The following is a 24953-nucleotide window of genomic DNA, read 5'->3' as shown; positions in this document are numbered from 1 at the left end:
CACGTTTTGCTCTGTCTTTCAAATATCTTTGACCAAAGGAGTATTTTTACCTAGATCCTGGGGATGGATATGGGGAAAATGTTTAGAATTGTTGAATGTGGGTAAAAGAAAATTAGATTTTAAAGAAACAATCTTCTAGGCAGATTTCAGTCATATTAAAGCTAGTATTTTAGGTGTAGAATGAATTATCTTTGTAAGACTAAGTGACAAAAATGATTTGATTTTAAATTTGTACTTAACACTATTTAAACTGACATATTTCCCGTTGTTGTATAGGGTTTTTACTTGAATATGTTCAGATATTTAAACCTCAAAGAGACAAGATGGTGCTGTGTCATTTGTGGAAAAGATATGGGTACCTAAAGCCCAATGGGAAACATGAGAACTCTTAAAGCAGTTTTCTGCAACCAACATGCTGTTTGCCACACGCGCCCAGCTTCATTATTACTGGGAAAAAGTTTTTTGTGTTTTTTTTAATCTAAAATATTTTGGCACCTTCTTTGCTCAGATAGCTATGTTTAGTTATTTTGTGATGTGACTCTTCCTGTAATCTGATATTAGCACACATCTTCAAGGTCATTGGGTCCTGGCATTAGATTGGTTGAGATGGTCTAATAGGAAGAAGATAGACCCACTGACAAAACACAAGAGGAATCCACTAGAGGGCAGCAAAATGCAAATCAAATTTAAATTTGCCCCCAGAAAGTCTGTTACCATATTATCACAAAAATTTGTACTGCAAGTAAGATTTCTTAAATGCAAAAAATTCAGATTAGATCAGTGATGTAAAATAATTTATGCACAAGTATTTCTCCTTTCTTGGAAGTAGTGGTCCAAGAGCAAAATGAAAACAGAATTGGTTTCAGTCCCAGCTCTTTCACTGACTGCGTGATATGGTGCAATCTACAGTTTGCCTCTCTGGTCCCCTTCTATGATATGTGGATTTGTACAAAATGATTCTTAGCATTCTTTTCAACTCTAAAGTTCCATGGTTTCATGATTAATGATTCTATTTAAGTCATTTAAAATCTTGTTGATTAGGCTATTACATTATTCAATCACCCATAACTTGACATTAGTGGAGATTCTGTTTGGAAATACCCACCATTATTTCATGGAAAACTTAGGTCCCTGATATGCATTGATTTTCCTTCTTAGTAAAATGACACTTCTGCCCCCAAACTGTTACTTGTATATAATCTAGTGACAATAGTGGTTGCAATGTTTTCTACAATAAATTTTATGATTTAAGCTATCAATACAACCTGTTTTTATTAAAACAAACAGATAAACAAAAAACCCTACAATGATCTTGTGCATACCCAGGTTGTTCTCACTCTCCATTTATTTTCCTTTTAAAGCACTACACATGTGAACTCAGTATTAGTTACTCTACCAAAATTCTAAAATCATTAAGAAGGTTATATGTGTATATCTATCTATCTATCTATCTATATATATATATATATGTATATTTTAAAAAATCGTTGTCTTGAAGACCAAAGAAACTGTGACTGAGAGTAGATATAAGAGCATGTTAAAGATCTGAACTACTGTGATGTCATCATTCATTTGGTCAACGATTTTGAGCTTCTGGATGTGATTGATTTTGACAGTCAATTAATTCAGTTACTCTTCGCATTTGTTCAATGAATGTCATTATAAATATCTACCACAATAACCCATTTTCAGTTTGTGCTTGAGCTGTTATTAAAACTGAAACTCTTTTCTAGGTAGCATTTTTCACGAGCACCAATGGATAAAACTGTCAGCAGTTTAGTGAAAGCAGAAACCATTTCTGAACCCAGACTGATAAAGTAGCCATATTTAACAGTGCACCACATATTTAAATATTTTCAACCCTCATTTAGGACACATTTCCCTCCTATATGCCTAAGAAAGGAAGAAATATGCCTGGCTGGCAATGAATTTGAGGGATGAAGGAAAATCATCCTTTAAAACATAGTAAACCTATTATTACTATCAGAAGCCAGAGGAGGTAGAACGATGTTACAGGTACTCTTGACTCTGCCCTGGTACATTAGCTCGTCTGGTGCCAATAAGGCTGGTACCCCTTTTTCTATGACTCTGAAGTCTTTAGCTTCTGCCTCAGTCAGTCGTAGACCCAGCTCATCTCAATGCCTGAAGTCAGTAGCTTGAGATGATAAATCACTCATTTTAATCTATTTGCTTTTTCTATTAGAGGGTGAGAAATGTGAAGAGACCTCAACCCCAGAATCAACAATTTCAGATATAAGATGCAGTTTCACGACTCTAGTAAGATGAGCCTTTCCGACACTGTAGTATTACTAATACAGAGTAAAGAGTAAAATACTGATTACCTAGGTGCAAATCCTGCTTCTGTCTTTATTCTGTGCCTCCATATCCTCATCTGTTAAATGGGGATAGCTGTACCAATTTTGTGGGTTGTTTTAAGAAATAAGTTGATACTTGTAAAACTATTATAATTATTATTTAAGCTTATAATATTAAAGTGGTTTCACTTCTTCCTATGCTTTTCCAACAAGATGTAGCCAAGAGTATCAGATTGGAGCTCCTACTCATAATTCACTGTTGACCTTGAACAAGTCACTTCCTCTCAGTCTCATTTTCTTATTCAGGATCTAAAACAATGTTTCAAAAGTAATACATGTTCTAAGGTTGTCTCAATGGATGTTGTGGAATGAACAAACTTCAAAATAAGGGTATTGGAGCAAATAGATCACCAAGAAACCCTCTAATTTTAATTCATTATCTCTCAATAGTACCGTGGGGAACACCTGAAATGCCATTGGCTATCTACATTGGGAAACACCACTGCAAAACAGCATACGGTTTACTTAAAAAGAATATTGACAGTATGTACACAAAATATAACACCCTTTACAGTAGTAATTAATCCAGTATTATCTCTGCCAATACTAGACTGAAACAAAGGCCAGAGTAGAAGAATAAAAACACGTTTATTTTGTACAAATCGGCTGTCAGTGTCCGAGGGGCAGAGCAGGGGCAGGGCGCGCCCTCAGAGGAGCAGGAGGGGGCCCAGCAGCAGCTCGCCCTGGCCCAGCAGGCGGTCCCGCTCCAGCCCGCGGCCCCGGTTCTCGGCCTTGACGCGCACGGCCAGGCGGCGCACCTCGTCCTCCGAGAGCCCGTCCAAGCACAAGTCCTGCTCCAAGACCGCCCGGCGGCTCCGCCGGACCTCGGCGCCCCGCGGCCGGCGCGTCTGGCCCGGCGGCTGCAGGACGAAGCTGACGCGGCAGCCGACGGAGGCGCGGGGCTCGGCGGCCCCTCCGGCCGGGCCCTCGGTGCGGAGCAGCCGGACGCGGAGGCGCCCGCTGTCCCGACTGTACTCGGCGGCCAGGCGCAGGGCGTCGCCGGCGCGGTCCAGAGTCACGGTGCCCTCGGCCTCCAGGCGCTCGGGTCGCGGGTCGGGGGGCGGTGGAGGGGACGTGGCGGGGGCCTGAGCCGGGGACCGGGAGCCGGCGCCGCGCTCGTCGTCGTCGTCCCCGTCCCGGCTGGAGACGGAGCGGGCGCGGGCCAGGCCGCTGCTCCTCTGGGCCCGCCTCGCGCAGCGCAGCAGCCTCTCGGGAGCGCGCAGGAGGCGGCGGCCGCGGTGCCGCGGGGCGAGCGCAACCTGGGGCGGGCGGGGGCCACCGAGGGCCGCCGGGGGCGCAATAAGGGATCTTCCCGGGGCCTTGAGGGGGGCGTCTTCGCCGCCGCCGCCGAAGGTGCGGGCCCGGGGGCGGAGCGCGGGCAGGAGCGGGGCGGCCCCCGGGCCCCCGAGGAAGAGCGACTCCCTGCGGCGGGTGTGCGGGCTCTCGAGCAGCGCGCAGAAGCCATAGGCGGTGCGCGCTCGGGGCAGGTGAGGCAGCGAGAGCGCGGCCTGCGAGCGTGGGTCCCAGTCCGTGCGCCCCGCGCCGTCGTCTGTCCCTGCTTTTTCGCGCCTGGTGTCTCGGATCGCAGCCAGGGTCGGGCAGGGCGCGAGTCGCGGGGGGATGCAGAACTCGGGGATGCGGTCCGGGGTGAGCACGTTTGCGCACCGGGCGGGCCTGAGAGCAGTGGCTCGGCCGGCCTGATCCTGGAAAAGCCGGTTTCTGCCCCGCAGGAGGTGCTCGGGTCCCAAGCGGAGCCGCTCCAGGCACCACATCAGGCAGCAGGTGCCGGTTCCAGAGGAACCTCTGCTGGAGCTGGTCAGCCTGCAATGCACAAGCACACACGGATCGTCATAGTGAGCCCTGCGGGGCGCAGCAATGCCCGTCTCTTCTACTCATGGAGTGCTTCCTCCTGCCTTCCCCGGACCAGGCAAATTGCCCCTCACGCTGCTGTTGCAAATGTTTCAGTGTTTGCCTGACGGTAAAACAATCGTTCTTCTCTATTCTGTAGTAGTGTACACTTTGGGTTTGTTGCCTTAATCTAGACCTGTCCTCTCTGGCCTAAGGAGGAGATTCTCAAAATGTTTGCCTCGCGCTGTCCTTGGTGCCAAGTGGCACTATGCTTGTGCAATAGTTTCCTGAATCCTTGGATTATTGCACTCAAATCCTCAGAGAGAATTAAAATAATTATTGTCCTTTCCAAGATATTCGGCTTGCTCCCCGCTTAAAGCTCAAAGAGCCTCAAACGAGTCCCTGGGGGAGTTAAGCAAGGCTATAGGTCTCTCATAATGTACCTGGGGTCCAGCGTCATATAGGTGTCCGCACCGATCCGCCTGGGGCACCTACCTCTAGAGGCGCACAGCCTCTGGGAAGATCAAAGCTCGTGCGGCGGGGTTCTGTACAGTTTAAAGGCAGTCGGCTTGAGCCTTTATACCTGGGGCCCGGGACGCCCGCCAGTGGGCGGGCCGGATTGGCACTGATAGGTAATCTGACGACAGGCCTTCCAACTTTCCCTCTGCCACGTGGCTGGATCCGCAGCGCAAATTCTAGACATGCAGTTCTTTTTCTCTCCTGCTTCAGGGAGGGATGTTTCTGTTTACTCACGTGCAAAAGAGGGCTAAGTCTTTACTATATGGCAGAGTCATTGTGAGGATCGATGGACATAATGAGTGTGAATCACAGAAGCACTCTACACCCACCAATAAGAGGAGATAGAAGTCGAATCTGTCTTATTCTCACTTAATATCCTCCCCCAAATCCAGCCTTTAGTTTGCCCAGCTTTCGAAGTTCCTTACCTACCTTCTGGTTTTCTGTTCTGATTTTAAATCGTTTTTGTTTGTTGATTACAAACCACTGTGGATACAGGGAACCTTATGGGCTGCTGTACATATTCTGTATCTTGATCTGGGTGGGGTTACTAGGGTGTATCCATATGTAAAAAAAAAATTATCTAGCATACACTTAAGATTAGATATAAGATTGTGTCTTATACCTCAATTTAAAAAATAACAACCAACTTCTTAAACCTTGTGAGCTGATGTTTTAATTGGGAAAATATACTCCTGCATACAACTGGGGTGTCGGAACCATCCTTTGACGGCACCTTTGTAGGCTGTGCCCACCTGAGACATCCTTTTCCTCTCTTGAAAACTGACCTGTGTTCACTTTGTAAGAGACCTGCTTCCAACTAGCTTAGGCTGAAAGAGATCTGAGGCATTTTGTTCAGCGTTTGTTTGGGTGTACACTATTTCTGCCTAAGATACCGCCTTGCAAATTAACTGCTTATCCAAAGGATGTTCAGGAAATTAAACTGAATTCATGCAAAGGTGATTTTAGGATGGGGCATGTGCATTTTGTTTCCAGGATATATACGTACACAGCCACTGTACTTGATGATTTACATAGTCTCTGGATTTGTCACACAAACCCTGCAAATTATGATTATTCCTAGTAAGGTATCCAAGTTCACATAATGATAGGAAATGGAAGAAAAATACATACTGATTGGCATAAATGAGTTGTTTTGGGGATTAAACAACTCTAATAAGGTAAAATACTTAGCACTGTGCTTGGAACATGGTAAGTGCTAAATACATATAAGCTGTGATTATTATTATCATTAATAAAAATAGAAGGGAGGGACTTCCCTGGTGGCGCAGTGGTTAAAACTCTGCGCTCCCAATGCAGGGGACATGGGTTCGTGCCCTGGTCCAAGAAGATCCCACATGCTGCGGAGCAACTAAGCCCGTGCACCACAACTACTGAGCCTGCGCTCTAGAGCCTGCAGTCCACAACTACTGAGCCCACGTGCTTCAACTACTGAAGCCCGCGCACCTAGAGCCCGTGCTCCGCAACGAGAAGCCACCGCAATGAGACGTGCACCACATCGAAGAGTAGCCCCCGCTCGACGCAACTAAAGAAAGCCCACATGCAGCAACGAAGACCCAACACAGCCAAAATAAATAAATAAATAAAATAAATAAATAAATAGAAAAAAAAGGAAAGAAAAGAAAATTAGGTCTGAAATCAGTGGTTTTGACTCTAGAATGGCCACTCACTATGTGACCATGAGCAAGTTACTTAACCTTTCCAAGCCACAGTATCAAATGTAAAATTAGGAGGTGGGGCCTTTGAGAGGTAATGAGATTAGTGACCTTATAAAAGAGACCCAGGAGAGCTCCCTTGCCCCTTCTGATAATAGTAGTATCTATCTATTTATCTATCTATAAAATAAGGTAATGCAGGTGAAAACTTTAGCATAGAGCCTGATATACACAATGTCAGACATTTATTGTTACTACAGAAGAGAGCAAATGTTCGTTAGTCCATTTATTCATTCAAAGCAATATTTACTGAATGCCTCCTGGGTTCCAGCCACTGTGCTAGGCAGGAAGATCCAGGCTGTACAAGATCATATCAACTATGTACATCTTTCAGAAGAGAAATGAAATGATGAGGATGACATATTTGAACTCCATCTGGCTGAGGCAGAAATGAGAAGAGACTATTGCACACTATTTATACATTTAGTCTGGGGGCAGGGTTGGTGTGTCCCTGGGTTTGCCATGCCTTTGACTAGCTACTTCTTTGTCTTTATATGAGCTCCACTCTTGGCCAAAATTCTTGGTCCAGTGCCAAATCTATGGGAGAATGATTACAAATTATATACTTGAGGGTCACGTGAATGTGTTTTGACTCATCTTTTCTCAGGAGACAAGATGCTGTTCACTCAGCAAATGAGAGCCCAGAGACCCCTAGGTTAAAATGGTGAGGCTTACAATCTGAGAAGTTGTCTGAGAAGTTGTTAAGCAGAGCTGTGTTGTGAAGGGAGAGATGATTTAGGGGTAAAGAAACATAAACTTTGGAGTTGATCTATCCTAGGTTCAAATGTTATGCAACTTTTTAACTATGGAACTGTGAGCAAGTTAATTAATTTCTTTGAGCTGAAGTTGTATAATGGGGGTTATAATACCTACCACACAAGATTGTTGTGAGGGTTAAAAATGCATGAAATGCCTGGCACACAGTAAGTGTTGGCTATCGCTTAGCTGTTATTATTATACAGGTCTGCTTGGCTAGGAATTAGGTGATTCACACATGGATTCCCTTAAAAACATTTCTCTTTCTGGCCAAGCCAAGCAGCATTGCTTTGTTTTCATTAATAATTCACCTTCTTTAATAACACTTTGGAAGCATTTCCTATATAAGATTTCTTGAAACAGCAGAGACATGCCCTCGCATGGCTGGTCCCCTGTGACCACATTAAGCCTTATATTTTACTTACCTTGGAAGCATGAGCCATGCAGTACTTGGGAGGATGGTGTAACAGGATGAGGCCCTGTGCCTGGAACACCCAAATCTACTCAGAGGAAGATTGTTATCATTTCGAGATCACAGCTATGGGAACATTCACTGATGGAGCTGAAAAAATTCTGCGAAGTAAGCATAAATAGATCACACACCATCGAGGTCAGAGGTGCTCTTGGAGTGGAAGGCTATGGAACCACTTAAAGCAAAACTGCAAAATAATATATAGGAGGTTGGGTGTCAAAGAAAGCAAGAAGAAGAGAGTTTATAACCCAATAAAATACTGGTGTTCTGACTTATCCACCTCATTCAACAGAATTGGAGTGTGGAGTAATGCAAAGTAAACAGACCAGGGAGTTGGGACAGCTGGGGTTTAGCACTGATAGTCACTAACTTCTTGTGGTACCCTGGCAAGTCCCTTAATTCTCTCTCGCATTCAGTGTCCTCTCTGTCAAAGGAGGAGGTTGGATTAACCCGATGATATTTGATTGCCTCTGTCTCTGACATTCTGCAATCCACTCCTGTGCTTTCTCCCAGTTAAACTTCCTAACTTTTCTGAAAACCCATGCTGTCATGCTTATTCTCTAGCTTTCTCCTCCATTTCCTTTCCCCCCCCCCCCCCCCCAAATCCCTTTTGCTTTTCTCAGCAAACTCCAGGGCTGGGGAATGGGGTGTGGGTGTGAGGTAGTAGTGTGACATTGGAATTTCTTATTTTTCAATTTTTAAGCAAGAGTGTTAATTTTTAAAAAGTGTCCCTAATTTTGACTTTTGTTTTTAACAGGAAGAATATTTTGCTCATCTGATTTTATTGCTCAGTCCCTCCTTGCAGTTTAGCTTTGCAATTGCCTTTGTTAACCTTCTGATTGTTCTGAAGCCAGAATGAATGTAAGAGCCATAATTACTAGAATGTTCATTTCCTTTAGTTAACCTTTGTATCCAAATTCCTTTTGGTATCTGTGCGTTAGAGTGCTAATGGTGTTTCTTTTTTATTTTATTTTATTTTACTTTATTTTAGGCTGCGTTGGGTCTTTGTTGCTGAGCACGGGCTTTCTCTAGTTGCGGGGAGCGGGGGCTACTCTTCATTGCGGTGCGCAGGCTTCTCATTGCGGTCGCTTCTCTTGTTGCGGAGCACAGGCTCTAGGCGCGCAGGCTTCAGTAGTTGTGGCTCGTGGGCGCTAGAGTGCAGGCTTAGTAGTTGTGGCACACGGGCTTAGTTGCTCTGCAGCATGTGGGATCTTCCCGGACCAGGGCTCGAACCTTTGTCCCCTGCATTGGCAGGCGGATTCTTAACCACTGCACCACCAGGGAAGCTCTAATGGTGTTTCTTAACATTGGTTATGGTTTGTTTTGGATTAAGATTTTTTTCAAGAAGTATGGGATATTTGGGGCATTACTCTGTGCACATAATAACCAATCCCTCGAAACATACTTAAAAAGTAAAGTATTAAAACTTAAAAGCTTTTTATCCTCTATGGTAATAGCATTATTTGTACTGACAGTTTTGAGCTGAATTTTTCCACGAGAGTTTCCATTCTGTCGTCACCCTTTCAGAGCAAGAAATCACCTGGTGGTGATTTAACTCTACTTATTAAGAGAAAAAGTGGCAGTGCTCAGGGAACTGAAGGAAAGAAACACTTGCTGTGTAGTTTTATGTAAATCATTTAATTTTATGTAAATCACTAACTTTAATTTTCCTATAAATGAAGACAGTACTACTACCTGCATTACTCGTCTCACAGATCTTTCGTGAGGCTTACTTGAAAATGCATACCTTGGCATAATAGTGGCATGATAGCTCATGAGGTATAACTGGAGAAGTATTAATAAGATGGAATAATGCTTATAAAGGCAGGCACATGCATTATTCTTTCAAAAGTGTAAAGTACCATAGAAGTACAAGAAATTATTACACAAGGATCAGTACTGCCCACTTTTCCCCAGCAGATTACTCCTTCTGTTCCGTTTGCTTGACCATACTCTTCTGCCCATGGCATCTTTCATATCATCTTGCACTGTTATTCATACATCCTTGCATTGTTTGCTTTTTATCTTTTTCTGGTGCATGCCTATCCCAACAAGAATATATATATATATATATATATATATATATATATATATATATATTTATATATATTTATATATATTTTTATATATATTTTTATATATTTATATATATATATATATATATATACACACATGTACATATATATATATTTTTTTGCATTCTCCTCAGTACATAGGTGGTGTGCACGTACAAGGGGAGAGGGGTTGTTGTGGATAGATTAGAAACAAGTTTGGTACAGGTTGAAGAGGGCTTTCTGAACGTTGGAAAGTTCTTGGGTCTTTTTGAGCAGGGGACTAACCTGAGCTCATCTGTGCTTTGGGAAATTAGCTCCAGTGACAATGTGCAGATGGATGGATAAGGGAAAAACTGGAGGCCAGGAGGCCAGTTAGAGGGTGATTGCATGGTTCGGATGAGATATAAAGAGAATTTAGGAAATATGGCAAAAGCAGAATAGCCAGGTTTGGCTGTTAATTGTTTGTGGATGGTGAAGGAGGGAAGTATGAAGTGCTTCAAAATACATTGCAGGTATGTCAGGGTGACTAAGCTCGGAAAAACAAACGGTTAAGGTTTTATATTCTGTGTGCAGGAGCAAAGGATGCAGGTGGTTACTGATAGCACCAGTACTGGTTAGAATTGGTTTTTTCCTTTACATCATTTTACATAATACCAATTGTAGACATTTTGACTTTTTTTCTTCTCCAATGGACTTTGTATTTAAGGAATGATTTTTCTTTTTGATCCTCTTTGTCCGTTCAGGCTGCTATTATAAAATACCATAGAGTGGGTGGTTTAAAAACAATAATTTATTTTTCACAGCTCTGGAGGCTAGGAAGTCCAAGATCAAGGTGCCAGCTGATTCAGTGTCTGGTGAGGGCCCACTTCCTGGTTCATAGATATCTGTCTTCTTGCTATATCTTTGCACGGCCGAAGGGGTGAGGGAGCTCTCTGGGGTCTCTTTTGTAAGGGTACTAATCCCATCCATGAGGGCTCTGCTTAATTACCTAATGACCTAATTATCTCCCAAAGGCCTCACCTCCTAATACCATGACAACAGGGGTTAGAATTTTAACATGAATTTTGGGGGTACACAATGTCCGTAGCAGTTGATTAAGAGCAATTCACACATAGTTTTTCAGACATTATGTGTAGCAAAGCATTTAATAAACTTGTGACTACAAATAATCTTATTATTTCTTAGGTTCATGTGTGTTTACAGTATCTCAACAGTTGTTTGAAACAAATTTTAGAAAAAGAAGTCCTGTTCTCTAAAGGGTATTGGCTTGTCAATGAGCAGCTAAACTTTACTAACGTGAAAGTCCTTGCATTATAAAAGCCCCACTTTCAAAGCGTTGCCACACCAGAAACAGTTCAATGATTGCTTGAAAGAGATAAATACACCTACACCTAAAGGAAAAAAAGGAGTACTACGTCGTTTTGTTATTTCCCTACCGAGGTATGTAACTAAGAAGTGGCTTATGAGTTAACTAAGAGCCAATTAGCAACAGAAGGGAGTAAAAGAACGAGTTAACGAAATGCACATTCAGTTCCCATTCTATCTGCCATCTTATGATGCGGTTCTGTTCCTCCTCCTCCCACTTGTGAATTATTAGTGTGTTTTCAGGAAGCAAAAGTAAGAGGAGAGATGGTGCTAGGCGGAGCTGATACGTAGCAGGAGGAGAATGCAGCGTCTCCTTTTTCCCCTCCTGAAAGGGTGGTTACTTAGGAGGCGCTCAGGGTGCACTGGAGGCCCGGGAAGCGCCGGGCACCCATAGGGTCGGCTCCGAGGCCGCAGAGCTGCTTCCCGCCGGGACGATTGAGCCCTGCGGACCCGAGGTCAACAGAAGGCGACAGCAGGGAAGCACAGCGGCCACAGAGATGTCTCCGTGCTCAGTAACTCCTGCTCCTCCTTTTCTTTCTCTAACATCCGTTTCCTCTGGGGACCGGCTCCTCCGCCCACCCTCGGTTGCCCAGGAAGCGGCTACCACGACACCGCGAGTCGGCGGCAAGTCCACGCACCTCCCGCTCCCGGCAGCAGCGGCGGCAGCGGTGCGCCTGCGCACAGGCCGAGTCACGCGCGGTGCGGCGCGGCGCGGGGGCGGGTCGGCGCCCGGGGGGGCTGTCATTCGCCTCGCTGGTCGCCGCTCTCAGCTGCGCCGGTCGGTTCCGGGTCCTCCCTCTCCCGCGCTTCTGGGCACCATGGTGCTGGAGTCGGTGGTCGCGGACTTGCTGAACCGCTTCCTGGGGGACTATGTGGAGAACCTGAACAAGTCCCAGCTGAAGCTGGGGATCTGGGGCGGTAAGCGAGAGGGCGCGGCCGCGGGCTGTCGGGGGTTGCAGGCGCTGGCCGGGGGGCCCACGCCACGGGCTGCTCCCTTCCTGCCTCCAGCCCGGGCCGTGCTCCCTTCGCCGCCCGAGACTCCGCCTCCGGGGAGGGCGCTCGGCTGGGCCCCCTCCCTGGGCCGCAGGTGCGGGGCGTGGGGAGGCCTGCGCTGGTCTCCGCCGCCACGGGGTGTCCGCCCGGGCTGCCGGGATTCCCGGGTTTCGCGTCCCTGAGGCCGAAGCCCCTGCCCCGTCCCACCTGCCCGCCTTGGGCGGCCTCTCCCTGCCCTCAGCCTGGCCCCTTTGGCCCCGAAGCATAAAGAACCCCTCCCTGCTCCCGCACCGCGTGGAGCGAGGATGGCCGCGTGGCCTCACACGTTCAAAGTGGCACCAAGGAAGAAGAAAAAAGAAATTGTGTTTCGCAGTGATCTTTTTGGCAGTTGATAGCGAGCAGGAGCTGGCTTCTCTTTAAGATTGCAGGGTTTGGGAAAGGATCGGCAGGCAGGGGAGGATCATTATGGAAGGCTTGTCGGTAGGGATTCTTACTCATAATACTTTTGAACTTCTGAGAAAGTGATAGCTTCCCTTAATATTGCTTATTCTCTCAATAGGAAGAGGACTTTCAATTTTGTTTTGGAGCGATAGAGAGAAATTCAGGCCACGACCAGCATCATCATTAGGTGCTGCTTGGTTGCACGCCGAAGAATTTACACCAATGCTTCTTCTACCCTAGGGGTTGTGTATAGAAGTAGACTGTAGTGTGCTTCTCCATTCTTAAAAAAGATTAATTATTTGCACCATTTACATGTTAAGCTTTGGGGACATTGGGGATACTTTTGCACTCTGCAGAAGACTTTTGGGCATTTTGTCAGCTTTGGAGGGAAATCTAAAGAACTACTCAAGTGGATGGAACTGCTTTTAATTCAGTCAACAAGTAGTCCTAGCCCGGTCTGTCCTATATAGTAGCCACTATAGGAGCACTTGCAACGTAGTTAGTGCAAACTGAGGTGTGCTAGAAGTATAAAGTATACACCAAGTTTTGAAAATACTTAGTAGGAGAAAGAGTGTATTATCTCAACAATTTTTTATGTTGCTTACATGGTGAAATAATAATATTTGCATATATTGGGTTAAATAAAATATATCGTTAAAATTCATTCCCCCATTTCTTTTTACTTTTTAAAAAAAATCTGACTCCTAAAATTTATAATTACGTATATGGACCATATATATATATATTGAGCAATTGTGCTGCCCTAAATTACGGAGGAGCCCGCTTTTAGTAGTTTACTGATCTTTTTATTGGTTCAGCGTGGTTTGCCCAGCAATAACGTACTTTGTTTACATGCCCTCCCCTCACGCTTAGTGCAAGAGAAAGAGAAGTAAAGGAGACATTTAAGGAATTAAAGGGCCAGTGCCTTCTGCAGAGATCAAGTGTTTCTTCAGACTACTGTCTAATAATACAAATTATTCCTTGTAGTTTGTAAGCACTGTTTGAAATCTGAAAAGGCTCCGGGCTAGCATTTAGGAAAAACCTGGGTTTGAGGTTGTTGTGTTCGACAATCCATTTACCTCACTGGTCCTTAATTTCTTCATCTTAATTTCACCTTTAATAGAAAAAAAAAAATCATACCAGAAAATATAATATTCCTATGTAATCACTACTCAGAATTGCTTACCCAAGTTAAAACGTTTTGCCCTATTTATCTCAGATTTTTAAAAATTAAATAAAATTTATGGATACATTCGAAGATTCCTTCCCTCCCATATCTTATTTTCCTTTTTCTTTTTCTTTAAGACTTAGGGGTTGGGCTAGGTAACATCTAAGGGTCCTTCCAGTGCCAATACTCTGTGATTCTAATTGTAAATATACTGTGAAATTGTGAAGTATCCTGCCTGAGGATTTTGAATTTTTTCATGTTAGAAATTAAAATGCCATAATAATAACTTTACATCATTTTTCCCCTATTTTTTGGTGAAGTGTAGGAAAGGAAACTTTCTTTTCTTGCTATTTATTTTGTTTTTTTACAATAAAGTATTCTGCCCGTGCCAACATCAACTTTACAATAGGCCAGAGCAAATAAACCCATTTCTTTTAGGAAATGCCTCCAGTGGAAGTCTAATCAGGTTTATCAGCCCATAGCTGTGCTTCTGTAAAGTTTTGCTGCCTTTTATTTTTGTGATAGTCATAAAGGAAGCAATAAGTCATGAGCTTTTACGGTTGTTGCTCAGATATTTTCTTTATAACCCTAATTCCCTCATTAAAATAGAAAGGCAAAATGTGAGTTGACTACTTCTGTTCTTTGAAGAAATTTATCTTAAACTTTTTATAGTAAACAAGTGGGATTATTAAGTTATTTAAGAAAACAGCAGATATTTGTGACATCTATGACGGTGACAAGTTTTATAAAGAATTTAAAATTTTATATGACCTTACTTGAAAACTATTTGCTTTAGTAGATAAGGTTTATGAGTCATAGAGTTTGGCTTTTTCAGGTTTTTTTTCGTGTTAAATTTTCATATCCTGAGGAGGGGAATAATTCAACCTGCAAAAATTTCACACAGCTGATCTTACTATTCTTTCCAAACAAGGGATAAATGGATACTTTTTTGCCTAGCCTATGACAGTTGTTTTCAAGCAGGAATGACTTTGCCCCCAAGAGGATATTTGGTTATGTCTGAGACACTTTTGATTGTCACACAGTGGGGAGAGGTGTGCTTGTGGTATCTGGTGGGCGAACTCCTGAGTGCTGTTACATTCTACAGTGCACAGGACAGCTCCCCACAGCAAGGAATTACCAGCCCAAAATGTTTGTTGAGAAACCCTAGTCTAAGGGGAATATTGAGATTGTATTCTGCATTTATAGGAGGTGCTGAACAGGTTGTAATAGGAAGTAAAAAAGGACTTAGAGGAATTATATGCTTCATGAAATTTATAACTTAAGAGAGAAACAGAAGTCTTAAGAAGTGACTTGGTATCATATCAGTAAAAATGCATAGTCTTTGCTTGGATGATATCAGGAAGTAGTTTTAGAAATCAAAATGTGTTGACATAATTTGAAAAACGTGCTGTGCATATATTCATATATATATAGGCATTCACAATGAAATCCAGAATAAACAAAAAATTACAGAGTGAGAAGGATGGGGAAAATTATTGGAATGTCTAGAATCAGGAAGTATACTGTCGATATTGCTTTAAATTGGAGAAGAAAGAAAAAAGAAAACTTTATCATTTTTCTTGTTTTTATTCTTTTAAAGATTTTTTAATGCCAAGCAACTCCTATGTATTTTTAAAAGTGATTTAAGCATAATGATTTTTTAAAGATTCTTGCTGTTGTAGAAAAATGAAAAATTATTTACTAGCTGTGGGACATGGGAGAAAAATTTTAATTCTTTAAGCCTCAGTTTCCTTATCCCCCTTTTAAAATGGGGAAATAACACTCTGTGTCTGTAAGATAAGTCATGTGAAAATCCTTTGTAATTATAATTGTTAAATTGTTAATACTGACAGTAATAGTGATGATACACAAACCTAGCCAAGTGATGGAAACCAGCCTGCTTGTTTTATTTTACAAGCACACCTTGGAGATATTGTGGGTTTGGTTCCAGACCACTGCAATAAAGTGAATATCAAAATAAAGCAAGTCACATGAATTTTCTGGTTTTCTAGTGCACATTAAAGTTAATGTTTATACTGTACTATAGTCTCTTTAGTGTACAAGAGCATTATGTCTAAAAATATGTACATACCTAACTAAAAAATACTTTATTGCTAAAAAATGCTAACCATCATCTGAGGCTTTGATGAGTCGTGATCTTTTTGCAATAGGAACATCAAAGATCACTGATCACCATAGCAAATATAATAATAATGAAAAAGTTTGAAATATTGCAAGAATTACCAAAATGTGACACAGAGACATGAAGTGAGCAAATGCTGTTGGAAAAATGGCGCCAGTAGACTTGCTTGACAGGGTTGCCACAAACCTTTAATTTGTAAACAGTGCTTGTGAAGCTCAGTAAAGTGAAGTGCAGTAAAATGAGGTATGCCTGTATTTTCATAAGTATATTTCTTCCAGGGTTTTCACATTCTGCAGTGTGATAATTTTGTGTAGAGTTAACACCACGTGTCTAAACACCACATATCTAAAAATATCTTACTTTCCAAAAATTGTTCTTTAAAGAAAAAAAAACTATTTGCATATGAGTTTACACTTACAGTACTTATACTATCTGCCAGTTATTTTGTCAGTCAGATTTTCAGAGGTTCAGAAAAATGCCTGGTGGGCATGTTGCTGCCTATGCAGGTCACAAGGTTTATCTAGATTTTTGTTCCCCACAGACTGGTACCAGGAGATAAATTGCGCAGCTCTTAGCTATTTTTGGAGTGTCCAGGATTTAATTGTTTTAAGAGTAACATATATTTGAAAAGGTATGTTGAAACACCAGATCTTTTGCAATTTAGTTTAAGTAGGAATGTTGCAATGTAGAACCTTTGTCAGTTTGATTTTTCAAAGTCATTTACTGTGAAAAGTCATCAGAAGATGTCCGTTCAGAATTCTGCTGCTCTCACTTCCATTTGACAGGTAGAATATACATAGAGGCTGTGATGTGTTGGATGCAAGAGTTGCCTATGGTGACCTGCTGGCCACCAGTAGGATTAGGAGCCAGGTGGAGTGCCTTCAGAGCTTGTAGCTCTGCAAACCAGGCTGAGCCCATGCTGATTACCCTATTGTCCTACACTCCACCCCTGACACTTTTCCATCAACTGCCAGATGTTGTTGGAGCAGCAGGATAAGGAAGGAGGAAACCTGGGATCTAATTACATATCCAGTACTGCCTGGTTCATTGGCTTTTGGCAGTCACTGACCAGTGACCACTAGCTTCTTATCTGTAAATGAGAAGGTGAGGCAAGGTCATTTCTTCTCGCTTTGAACTTCTGTGACTTGAATAAGGCCAGAGCAGCGTGAGCTCCTTCATTAAGTTGTACTGCCACTTGCTCTGCATTCATGGTAGTCAGATCATGTTTCTTTCCTTTCTGTTCTTCACTCGGTACCAGTGAGCAGAGAGCCACAGTCATGAAATACGACAAGAAAAATAAAGTTTCAGCCTCATGCTGATTATTTGCTAATCCAAATCTATATATATAGTCTTAACAGATAGTCGAAGGGCAGCTTGAGAATGCAAGAAAAAACAGACCTCTTTGCTTCTTTTTACCTTGATCCATAAAACATAGCAGTATCTAAGTGTTTCTAAATTTTTTTTTTTATTGAGGAATTTTTTTTATTCCTTTCCTCCCAGCCAACACTTGGTGTAGTGAAAGCCACATTTCTTATTAGCTTGTCCTATAGTATGTAAAGTGAACAACAAAAAGTTCAATATTATAATGTACTTAGGCTTAGTTATCATTATTTAAAACAACCCTTTAAATTTTTATTGAAAACAACTTTCCACATATTTGAATAGTATCATAAATTAAAACTTCACCTCTTTTCTACAAATAGAGCTGGAAGGTGGTACTTGGGTAACCATTCTGCTAGGAGGCTCTGCCATACTACTCTTATGAAAGCCCTGAAATGTACTTCAAAAGGAGAAAGTTCAGTGGTGACATGGCAGCTTTCCACCTTTCTTTGCCAAAACTTCCTGTTTCAATAGGGAAATGGAAGAGTGAGAGTCAGTTGTTTCTTCTCCTTCCCTTAGCTTCCCCTCCCAAGATAAAGTTACTGTGAACTCCTATTAAAATGAGTCTAGGTGGGTTAATTTGGGTTAAATATTGAGTGAGCCAAAAGGTTTGTTCGTTTTTTTCTGTAAGATGGCTCTAGTAGCACTTAGTTCTTTAACTTCATTTGAAAAAATTTTGTTAGATTAGATGTGACAGCTCTCATATCAGCATGCATTTAAAAAAAGAGTTTTCAAAATCGGTGAATTTTTGTGTAGCCGTTTTAATATTGAAGATGGAAGAAAAAAAGCAGCATTTTCGGCATATTATGCTTTATTATTTCAAGAAAGGTAAAAATGAAACAAATGCACAAAAAGTTGTGCAGTGTATGGAGAAGGTGCTGTGACTGATCGAATGTGTCAAAAGTGGTGTGCGAAGTTTCGTTCTGGAGATTTCTCCCTGGACGATGCTCCACAGTTGATAGCGATCAAATGGAAACAATAATTGAGAACATCCAACGTTATACTGCACAGGAGATAGCCAACATACTCAAAATATCCAAATCAAGCATTGAAAATCATTTACACCATCCTGGTTATGTGAATCGCTTTGATATTTGGGTTCCACCTAAGTTAAGTGAAAAAAACCTTCTTGACCATATTTCCACGTGCGATTCTCTACTGAAACGCAATGAAAACGTTCCGTTTTTAAAACAAATTGTGACCGGCGATGCAGAGTGGATTCTGTATAGTAATATGGAACTGAAGAGATCATGGGGCAAGCGAAATGAACCACCACCAACCACACCAAAGGCTGGTCTTCGTCCAAGGAAGGTGATGTTGTGTAATGGTGGGATTGGAAGAAGTCCTCTATTATGAGCTCCTTCCGGAAAACCAAACGATTAATTTCAACAAGTACTGCTCCCAATAAGACCAACTGAAAGCAGCACTCGAAGAAAAGCGTCCAGAATTAGTTAACAGAAAATGCATAATCTTGCATCAGGATAACCATTTACTACACTGACATAGTATTCTTAGGCCAGTCACTTAAGCTCTCTAAGCCCCAGTTTCTTTCTGTGTCCTGCCTCCTTCACCAGGAGGTTGTGAGGATCAAGTAGTGTAATAGCTCTGAAAGTGTTTTCTAAAGTAGAAAGGTTTATGTTCTTATTGTAGTCGTTCGTATTTCAGTACAATATGCATTCTAATTAATTGAGTCAAGACTTATTGAGTACCTACTATGAGGAGAATCAATAAGGAGTTTATGATCAGGTTGGGGATTTAAATAGTTAAGTGTTAAGTGCCGTAAGAAAGGTGTAGTGAAACTTCTGTGAAAGTTCAGATAGGTTATTTCTGACTGGAGGTATTTAACATCAGCACTATATTTCTTGCGTTTATTTTGTAGGCCATTTTGTGTTTTAAAAGCCATTCTTGGACTGAGGTGGGCTTGTTCCAAATTATGCCAGTACCATTTGATTCTTATTCATAAATATGCTAACCTTGTTATTTTCTGTAATTTAGCAACCATTTCTTTTTCTATTGAACTTTTCTGAGATGGCTCCAACTCTGCTTGCCTTGGTTTTATTTGCTAATTTAATGGACTTACTTTCATTCCCCTCTTCTGGTTCATTTGTAAAGATTATTAGATAAATTTTGATCCAGGATTTACTTTTTTAAGATACTTGTTAAAATATCCTTCAAGATTAGCTTTGAAACTGTATATGTGACTCTAGTCGTGTATGCTCATCCAAAATGTTTCTGTTTATTTATGAGTATCATACAGGGTTAAAAATCAGAAACTTTGTCTTCTGAAGCCAGACTACACTCATTGCTTGCTGTCATCCTTTAGGCTGGCCAGTCCATCGTAGAAGGAAATCATTTCACAGAACTTCTCTACTTGTCTCTCACCTTGGTTTCTTTAGAAATTCATGGGATTAGGGACACTTGATTGTGGGATTGGCTTTAGTGCCTTCCTTGCTGGCAGAGTTAAGTCTTTCCATCTCCAATTATTAGTCATTCTCCCCTCGCCTTTTTTTTTTTTTTTTTTGGTTATTGTTAAAATATTAGACACATATTTACCCTTCCTCTAGGTTTTCAGGAACTTCCTATGGCCTCTGTGTGTTCTTAGCCCAGGGTGATCTGATTATAGTTATTAAAGTTATTTGCATGTGTATAGCATTATGTTATCTTGAATAGAAATGGAAAGCTAAATCTTAACTTTTTCCCTAGTATTGAGTTAAATATAAGATGGTTGATATTTAGGAGGGAGTCTGCTTTCTGTATCTTCAGAAAAGCATGCATTTTAGTGGAAGAGTACTTCTTAGCCCAGTGCCTTACTTAAATAAGGCACGCATCTACTGGTTGAATGAATGAATGCCCTTTTACCCTGGTGTTAATCAGAAATACACTGCTGTTCCTCCCCTTTTCTTTGTGTTAGGACTAGTGGCTCTTCCTTCAGTGCAAATAATTCATAGACTGTATCATTCTTATTTCATTGTTATATTTACTGTTTGTTAGATAACATTCACATTTTTCAGAGAGGAAGTATGCATTTGTTTGCTGGACTCTAAGTAGTAGAAATAGATTTTTTTAATGTGTCTGTAGAGAAGGTAAATAGTAAATATAGGAAGAATTTATATAAAACATATTGAGGTCATATTGACATTAGAATTTACCTTGTTTTGTTTCCCCATTTCATATTACAATTTGTGTAATAGTTTTTAACATGAAAGTAATACCTGTTTATTGTAAAAACTAGAAAATACTGAAGAACATTAATAAAAAATTCTTAATTCTACCTCCTAGCAATAATCGCCATTACCGTTTTTTAATCTGCCTTTCTCAATATACTTGTTTAGCTCTGTTAGCCATATTGGTAGTTTTCAGTATTTCACATGTTAAATACCATCTATTACTTCATTAAAGAACGAGAATGTCACTGCAGTAGAAAGTGTGCTTTTTTTTTTTAAAATTAATTAATTAATTTATTTATTTTTGGCTGTGTTGGGTCTTCGTTTCTGTGTGAGGGCTTTCTCTAGTTGCGGCGAGCGGGGGCCACTCTTCATCGCGGTGCGCGGGCCCCTCACTATCGCGGCCTCTCCTGTTGCGGAGCACAGGCTCCAGACGCGCAGGCTCAGTAGTTGTGGCGAGCGGGCCCAGTTGCTCTGCGGCATGTGGGATCTTCCCAGACCAGGGCTCGAACCCGTGTCCCCTGTATTGGCAGGCGGATTCTCAACCACTGCACCACCAGGGAAGCCCAGAAAGTGTGCTTTTTATGAGGGTACTTATGTTAGTGCCTTAATAATTATTAGAAAATGCTTCATATCTACTGCAGGTTACTTGTGAGCACTCCTGGTGACCCTTGACCCACTAGTTGAAAATTAATGGGTAGGACAATCAAAATTCATGAGCAAGTTTACAAGTCTCCGTATGGTCTTAGATCGTGTTAAATTGGTTTGGATTTCTTCAAATATGCACTAGCTTATGTGCAGATCAATTCTTTAGGCCTGAGTAGAATTCCCAATTGTAATTTTTTGTAATTCGCTGTCTGACAGAATTAAACCCAAGAATATTTTTCCACTTTATATAATTTTTATACATATAATGCTTTTTAAGGATTTTTTCCCAATTCTCAACCATGTCAGTTTTCCATGACTACTGTATTATTCCTGTATTTGGTCAGTGATGACATCTTGTCAATTCTGCCTCCAGAGTAACTTGTTGTTGGTGTTGTTGAATTGGTTTTTATTTTTACTTTTTTTTTTAAAGTTATTTAATTTAGTTTTTTATACCGCAGATTCTGATTAGTTATCTATTTTATACATATTAGTGTATATATGTCAATCCCAATCTCCCAGTTCCTCCCACCACCACCGCCCCCCACTGCTTTCCCTCCTTGGTGTCCGTACGTTTGTTCTCTACATCTGTGTCTCTATTTCTGTCTTGTAAACCAGTTCATCTGTACCATTTTTCTAGATTCCACATATATGTGTTAATATACGATATTTGTTTTTCTCTTTCTGAGTTACTTCACTCTGTATGACAGTCTCTAGATCCATCCACGTCTCAACAAATGACCCAGTTTCATTCCTTTTTATGGCTGAGTAATATTCCATTGTATATATGTACCACATCTTCTTTATCCATTCACCTGTTGATGGGCATTTAGGTTGCTTCCATGTCCTGGCTATTGAAAATAGTGCTGCAATGAACATTGGGGTGCATGTATCCTTTTGAATTATGGTTTTCCCTGGTATATGCCCAGGAGGGGGATCGCTGGACCATATGGTAGCTCTGTTTCTAGTTTTTAAAGGAACCTCCATACTGTTCTCCATAGTGGCTGTATCAATTTACATTCCCACCAACGGGGTAAAAGGGTTCCCTTTTTTCAGCAGCCTCTCCAGCATTTGTTGTTTGTAGACTTTTTGATGATGGCCATTCTGACCGTGTGAGGTGATACCTCATTGTAGTTTTGATTTGCATTTCCCTAATAATTAGTGATGTTGAGCAGCTTTTCATGTGCCTCTTGGCCATCTGTATGTCTTCTTTGGAGAAATGTCTGTTTAGGTCTTCTGCCCATTTTTTGATTGGGTTGTTTGTTTTTTAGTATTGAGCTGCATGAGCTGTGTATATATTTTAGAGATTAATCCATTGTCGATTCGTTTGCAAATATTTTTTCCCATTCTGAGGGTTGCTTTTTGTGTTGTTTATAGTTTCCTTTGCTGTGAAAAAGCTTTAAAGTTTCATTAGGTCCCATTTGTTTATTTTTATTTCCATTACTCTAGGAGGTGGATCAAAAAAGATGTTGCTGTGATTTATGTCAAGGAGTGTTCTTCCTATGTTTTCTTCTAAGGGTTTTATAGTGTCCAGTCTTACATTTAGGTCTGTAATCCATTTTGAGTTTATTTTTGTGTATGGTGTTAGGGAGTGTTCTAATTTCATTCTTTTACATTAGCTGTCCAGTTTTCCCAGCACCACTTATTGAAGAGACTGTCTTTTCTCCATTGTATATCCTTGCCTCCTTTGTCATAGATTAGTTGACCATAGGTGTGTGGGATTATCTTCAGGCTTTTTATCCTGTTCCATTGATCTATAGTTCTGTTTTAGTGCCAGTACCATATTGTCTTGATGACTGTAGCTTTGTAATATAGTATGAAGTCAGGGAGTCTGAGTCCTCCAGCTCTGTTTTTTTCCCCTCAATATTGCTTTGGCTATTCGGGGTCTTTTGTGTCTCCATACACATTTAAGATTTTTTGTTTTAGTTCTGTAGAAAATGCCATTGGTAATTTGATAGAGATTGCATTGAATCTGTAGATTGCTTTGGGTCATATAGTCATTCTCACAATATTGATTCTTCCAATCCAAGAATATGGTATATCTGTCCATCTGTTTGTGTCATCTTTGATTTCTTTCATCAGTCTTAGTTTTCTGAGTATAGGTCTTTTACCTCCTTAGGTAGGTTTATTCCTAGGTATTTTATTCTTTTGGTTGCAAGGGTGAATGGGATTGTTTCCTTAATTTCTCTTTCTGATATTTTGTTGTTAGTGTATAGGAATGCAAGAGATTTCTGTGCATTAATTTTGTATCCTACCACTTCACCAAATTCATTGATTAGCTCTAGTAGTTTTTTGGTGGCATCTTTAGGATTTTCTACGTATAGTATCATGTCATCTGCAAACAGTGACGGTTTTACTTCTTCTTTTCTGATTTGGATTCCTTTTATTTCTTTTTCTTCTCTGATTGCCGTGGCTAGGGCTTCCAAAACTATGTTGAATAATAGTGGCGAGAGTGGACATCCTTGTCTTGTTCCTGATCTTAGAGGAAATGCTTTCAGTTTTTTACCATTGAGAATGATGTTTGCTGTGGGCTTGTCGTATATGGCCTTTATTATGTTGAGGTAGGTTCCCTCTGTGCCCACTTTCTGGAGAGTTTTTATCATAAATGGGTGTTGAATTTTGTCAAAAGCTTTTTCTGCACCTATTGAGATGATCATATGGTTTTTATTCTTCAATTTGTTATTATGGTGTATCACATTGATTTGCGTATATTGAAGAATCCTTGCATCCCTGGGATAAATCCCACTGGATCCTGGTCTATGATCCTTTAAATGTGTTGTTGGATTCTGTTTGCTAGTATTTTGTTGAGAATTTTTGCATCTATATTCATCAGTGATATTGGTCTGTAGTTTTCTTTTTTTGTAGTATCTTTGTCTGGTTTTGGTATCAGGGTGATGGTGACCTCGTAGAATGAGTTTGGGAGTGTTCCTTCCTCTGCAAGTTTTTGGAAGAGTTTGAGAAAGATGGGGGTTAGCTCTTCTCTAAATGTTTGATAGAATTCACCTGTGAAGCCATCTGGTCCTGGACTTTTGTTTGTTGGAAGATTTTTAATCACAGTTTCAATTTCATTACTTGTGATTGGTCTGTTCATATTTTCTATGTCTTCCTGGTTCAGTCTTGGAAAGTTATACGTTTCTAAGAATTTGTCCATTTCTTCCAGGTTGTGCATTTTATTGGCATAGAGTTGCTTGTAGTAGTCTCTTATGACCCTGTATTTCTGTGGTGTTTGTTGTAACTTCTCCTTTTTCATTTCTAATTTTATTGATTTGAGTCCTCTCCCTCTTTTTCTTGATGAGTCTGGCAAAAGGTTTATCAATTTTGTTTATCTACTTAAAGAACCAGCTTTTAGTTTTATTGATCTTTGTTATTGTTTTCTTTGTTTCTGTTTCATCTATTTCTGCTCTGATCTTTATGATTTCTTTCCTTCTGCTAACTTTGGGTTTTGATTATTCTTCTTTCTCTAGTTCCTTTAGGTGTAAGATTAGATTGTTTATTTGAGATTTTTCTTGTTTCTTGAGGTAGGATTGTATTGCTATAAACTTCCCTCTTAGCACTTCTTTTGCTGCATCCCATAGGTTTTGGATTGTCGTGTTTTCATTGTAATTTGTCTCTAGGTGTTTTTTGATTTCCTCTTTGATTTCTTCAGTGATCTCATGGTTATTTAACAATGTATTGTTTAGCGTCCGTGTGTTTGTGTTTTTTACATTTTTTCCCGCTGTAATTGACTTTTAATCTCATAGCGTTGTGGTTGGAAAAGATGTTTGATATGATTTCAGTTTTCTTAAATTTACTGAGGCTTGATTTGTGACCCAAGATGTGATCTGTCTGGGAGAATGTTCCGTGTGCACTTGAGAAGAAAGTGTAATCTGCTGTTTTAGGATGGAATGTCCTATAAAT

The 24953-nt window shown here is 40.9% G+C and overlaps 2 protein-coding genes across 7 annotated transcripts in view; one reads left to right on the top strand and one right to left on the bottom strand.

The window, feature by feature from the left end:
* Window positions 1-2944: 2944 nt before the first annotated feature.
* LOC309653162 (C2 calcium-dependent domain-containing protein 4A-like) lies at window positions 2945-9798 on the bottom strand. Its single transcript, XM_082447540.1, has 2 exons — window positions 4667-9798; window positions 2945-4196 (listed from the first exon to the last, which is right to left on the bottom strand). Exons 1-2 carry the CDS (start codon window positions 4681-4683, stop codon window positions 3023-3025), a joined length of 1191 nt encoding a protein of 396 aa, XP_082303666.1. The 5' UTR covers window positions 4684-9798; the 3' UTR covers window positions 2945-3022.
* Window positions 9799-11830: 2032 nt separating this feature from the next.
* VPS13C (vacuolar protein sorting 13 homolog C) overlaps window positions 11831-24953 on the top strand; it is a 182326-nt gene continuing 169203 nt past the window's right edge. For 3 of the 6 annotated variants that reach the window (XM_082444516.1, XM_082444515.1, XM_082444518.1), the window contains exon 1: window positions 11831-12040. In XM_082444516.1, coding sequence (XP_082300642.1) covers window positions 11941-12040 — 100 coding nt within the window. In that variant the 5' untranslated portion in view covers window positions 11831-11940. The remainder of the gene's footprint in view (window positions 12041-24953) is intronic. The other 3 variants (XM_082444517.1, XM_082444513.1, XM_082444514.1) reach the window with 3 other exon arrangements.

Source organism: Balaenoptera physalus (assembly GCF_965194825.1).
Source record: "Balaenoptera physalus genome assembly, chromosome: 2".
In the NCBI taxonomy this organism is placed as follows: Eukaryota; Metazoa; Chordata; class Mammalia; order Artiodactyla; family Balaenopteridae; genus Balaenoptera; species Balaenoptera physalus.
Note: the sequence above shows the minus strand (reverse complement) of the source record. Positions and strands in the feature narration are given on the sequence as shown.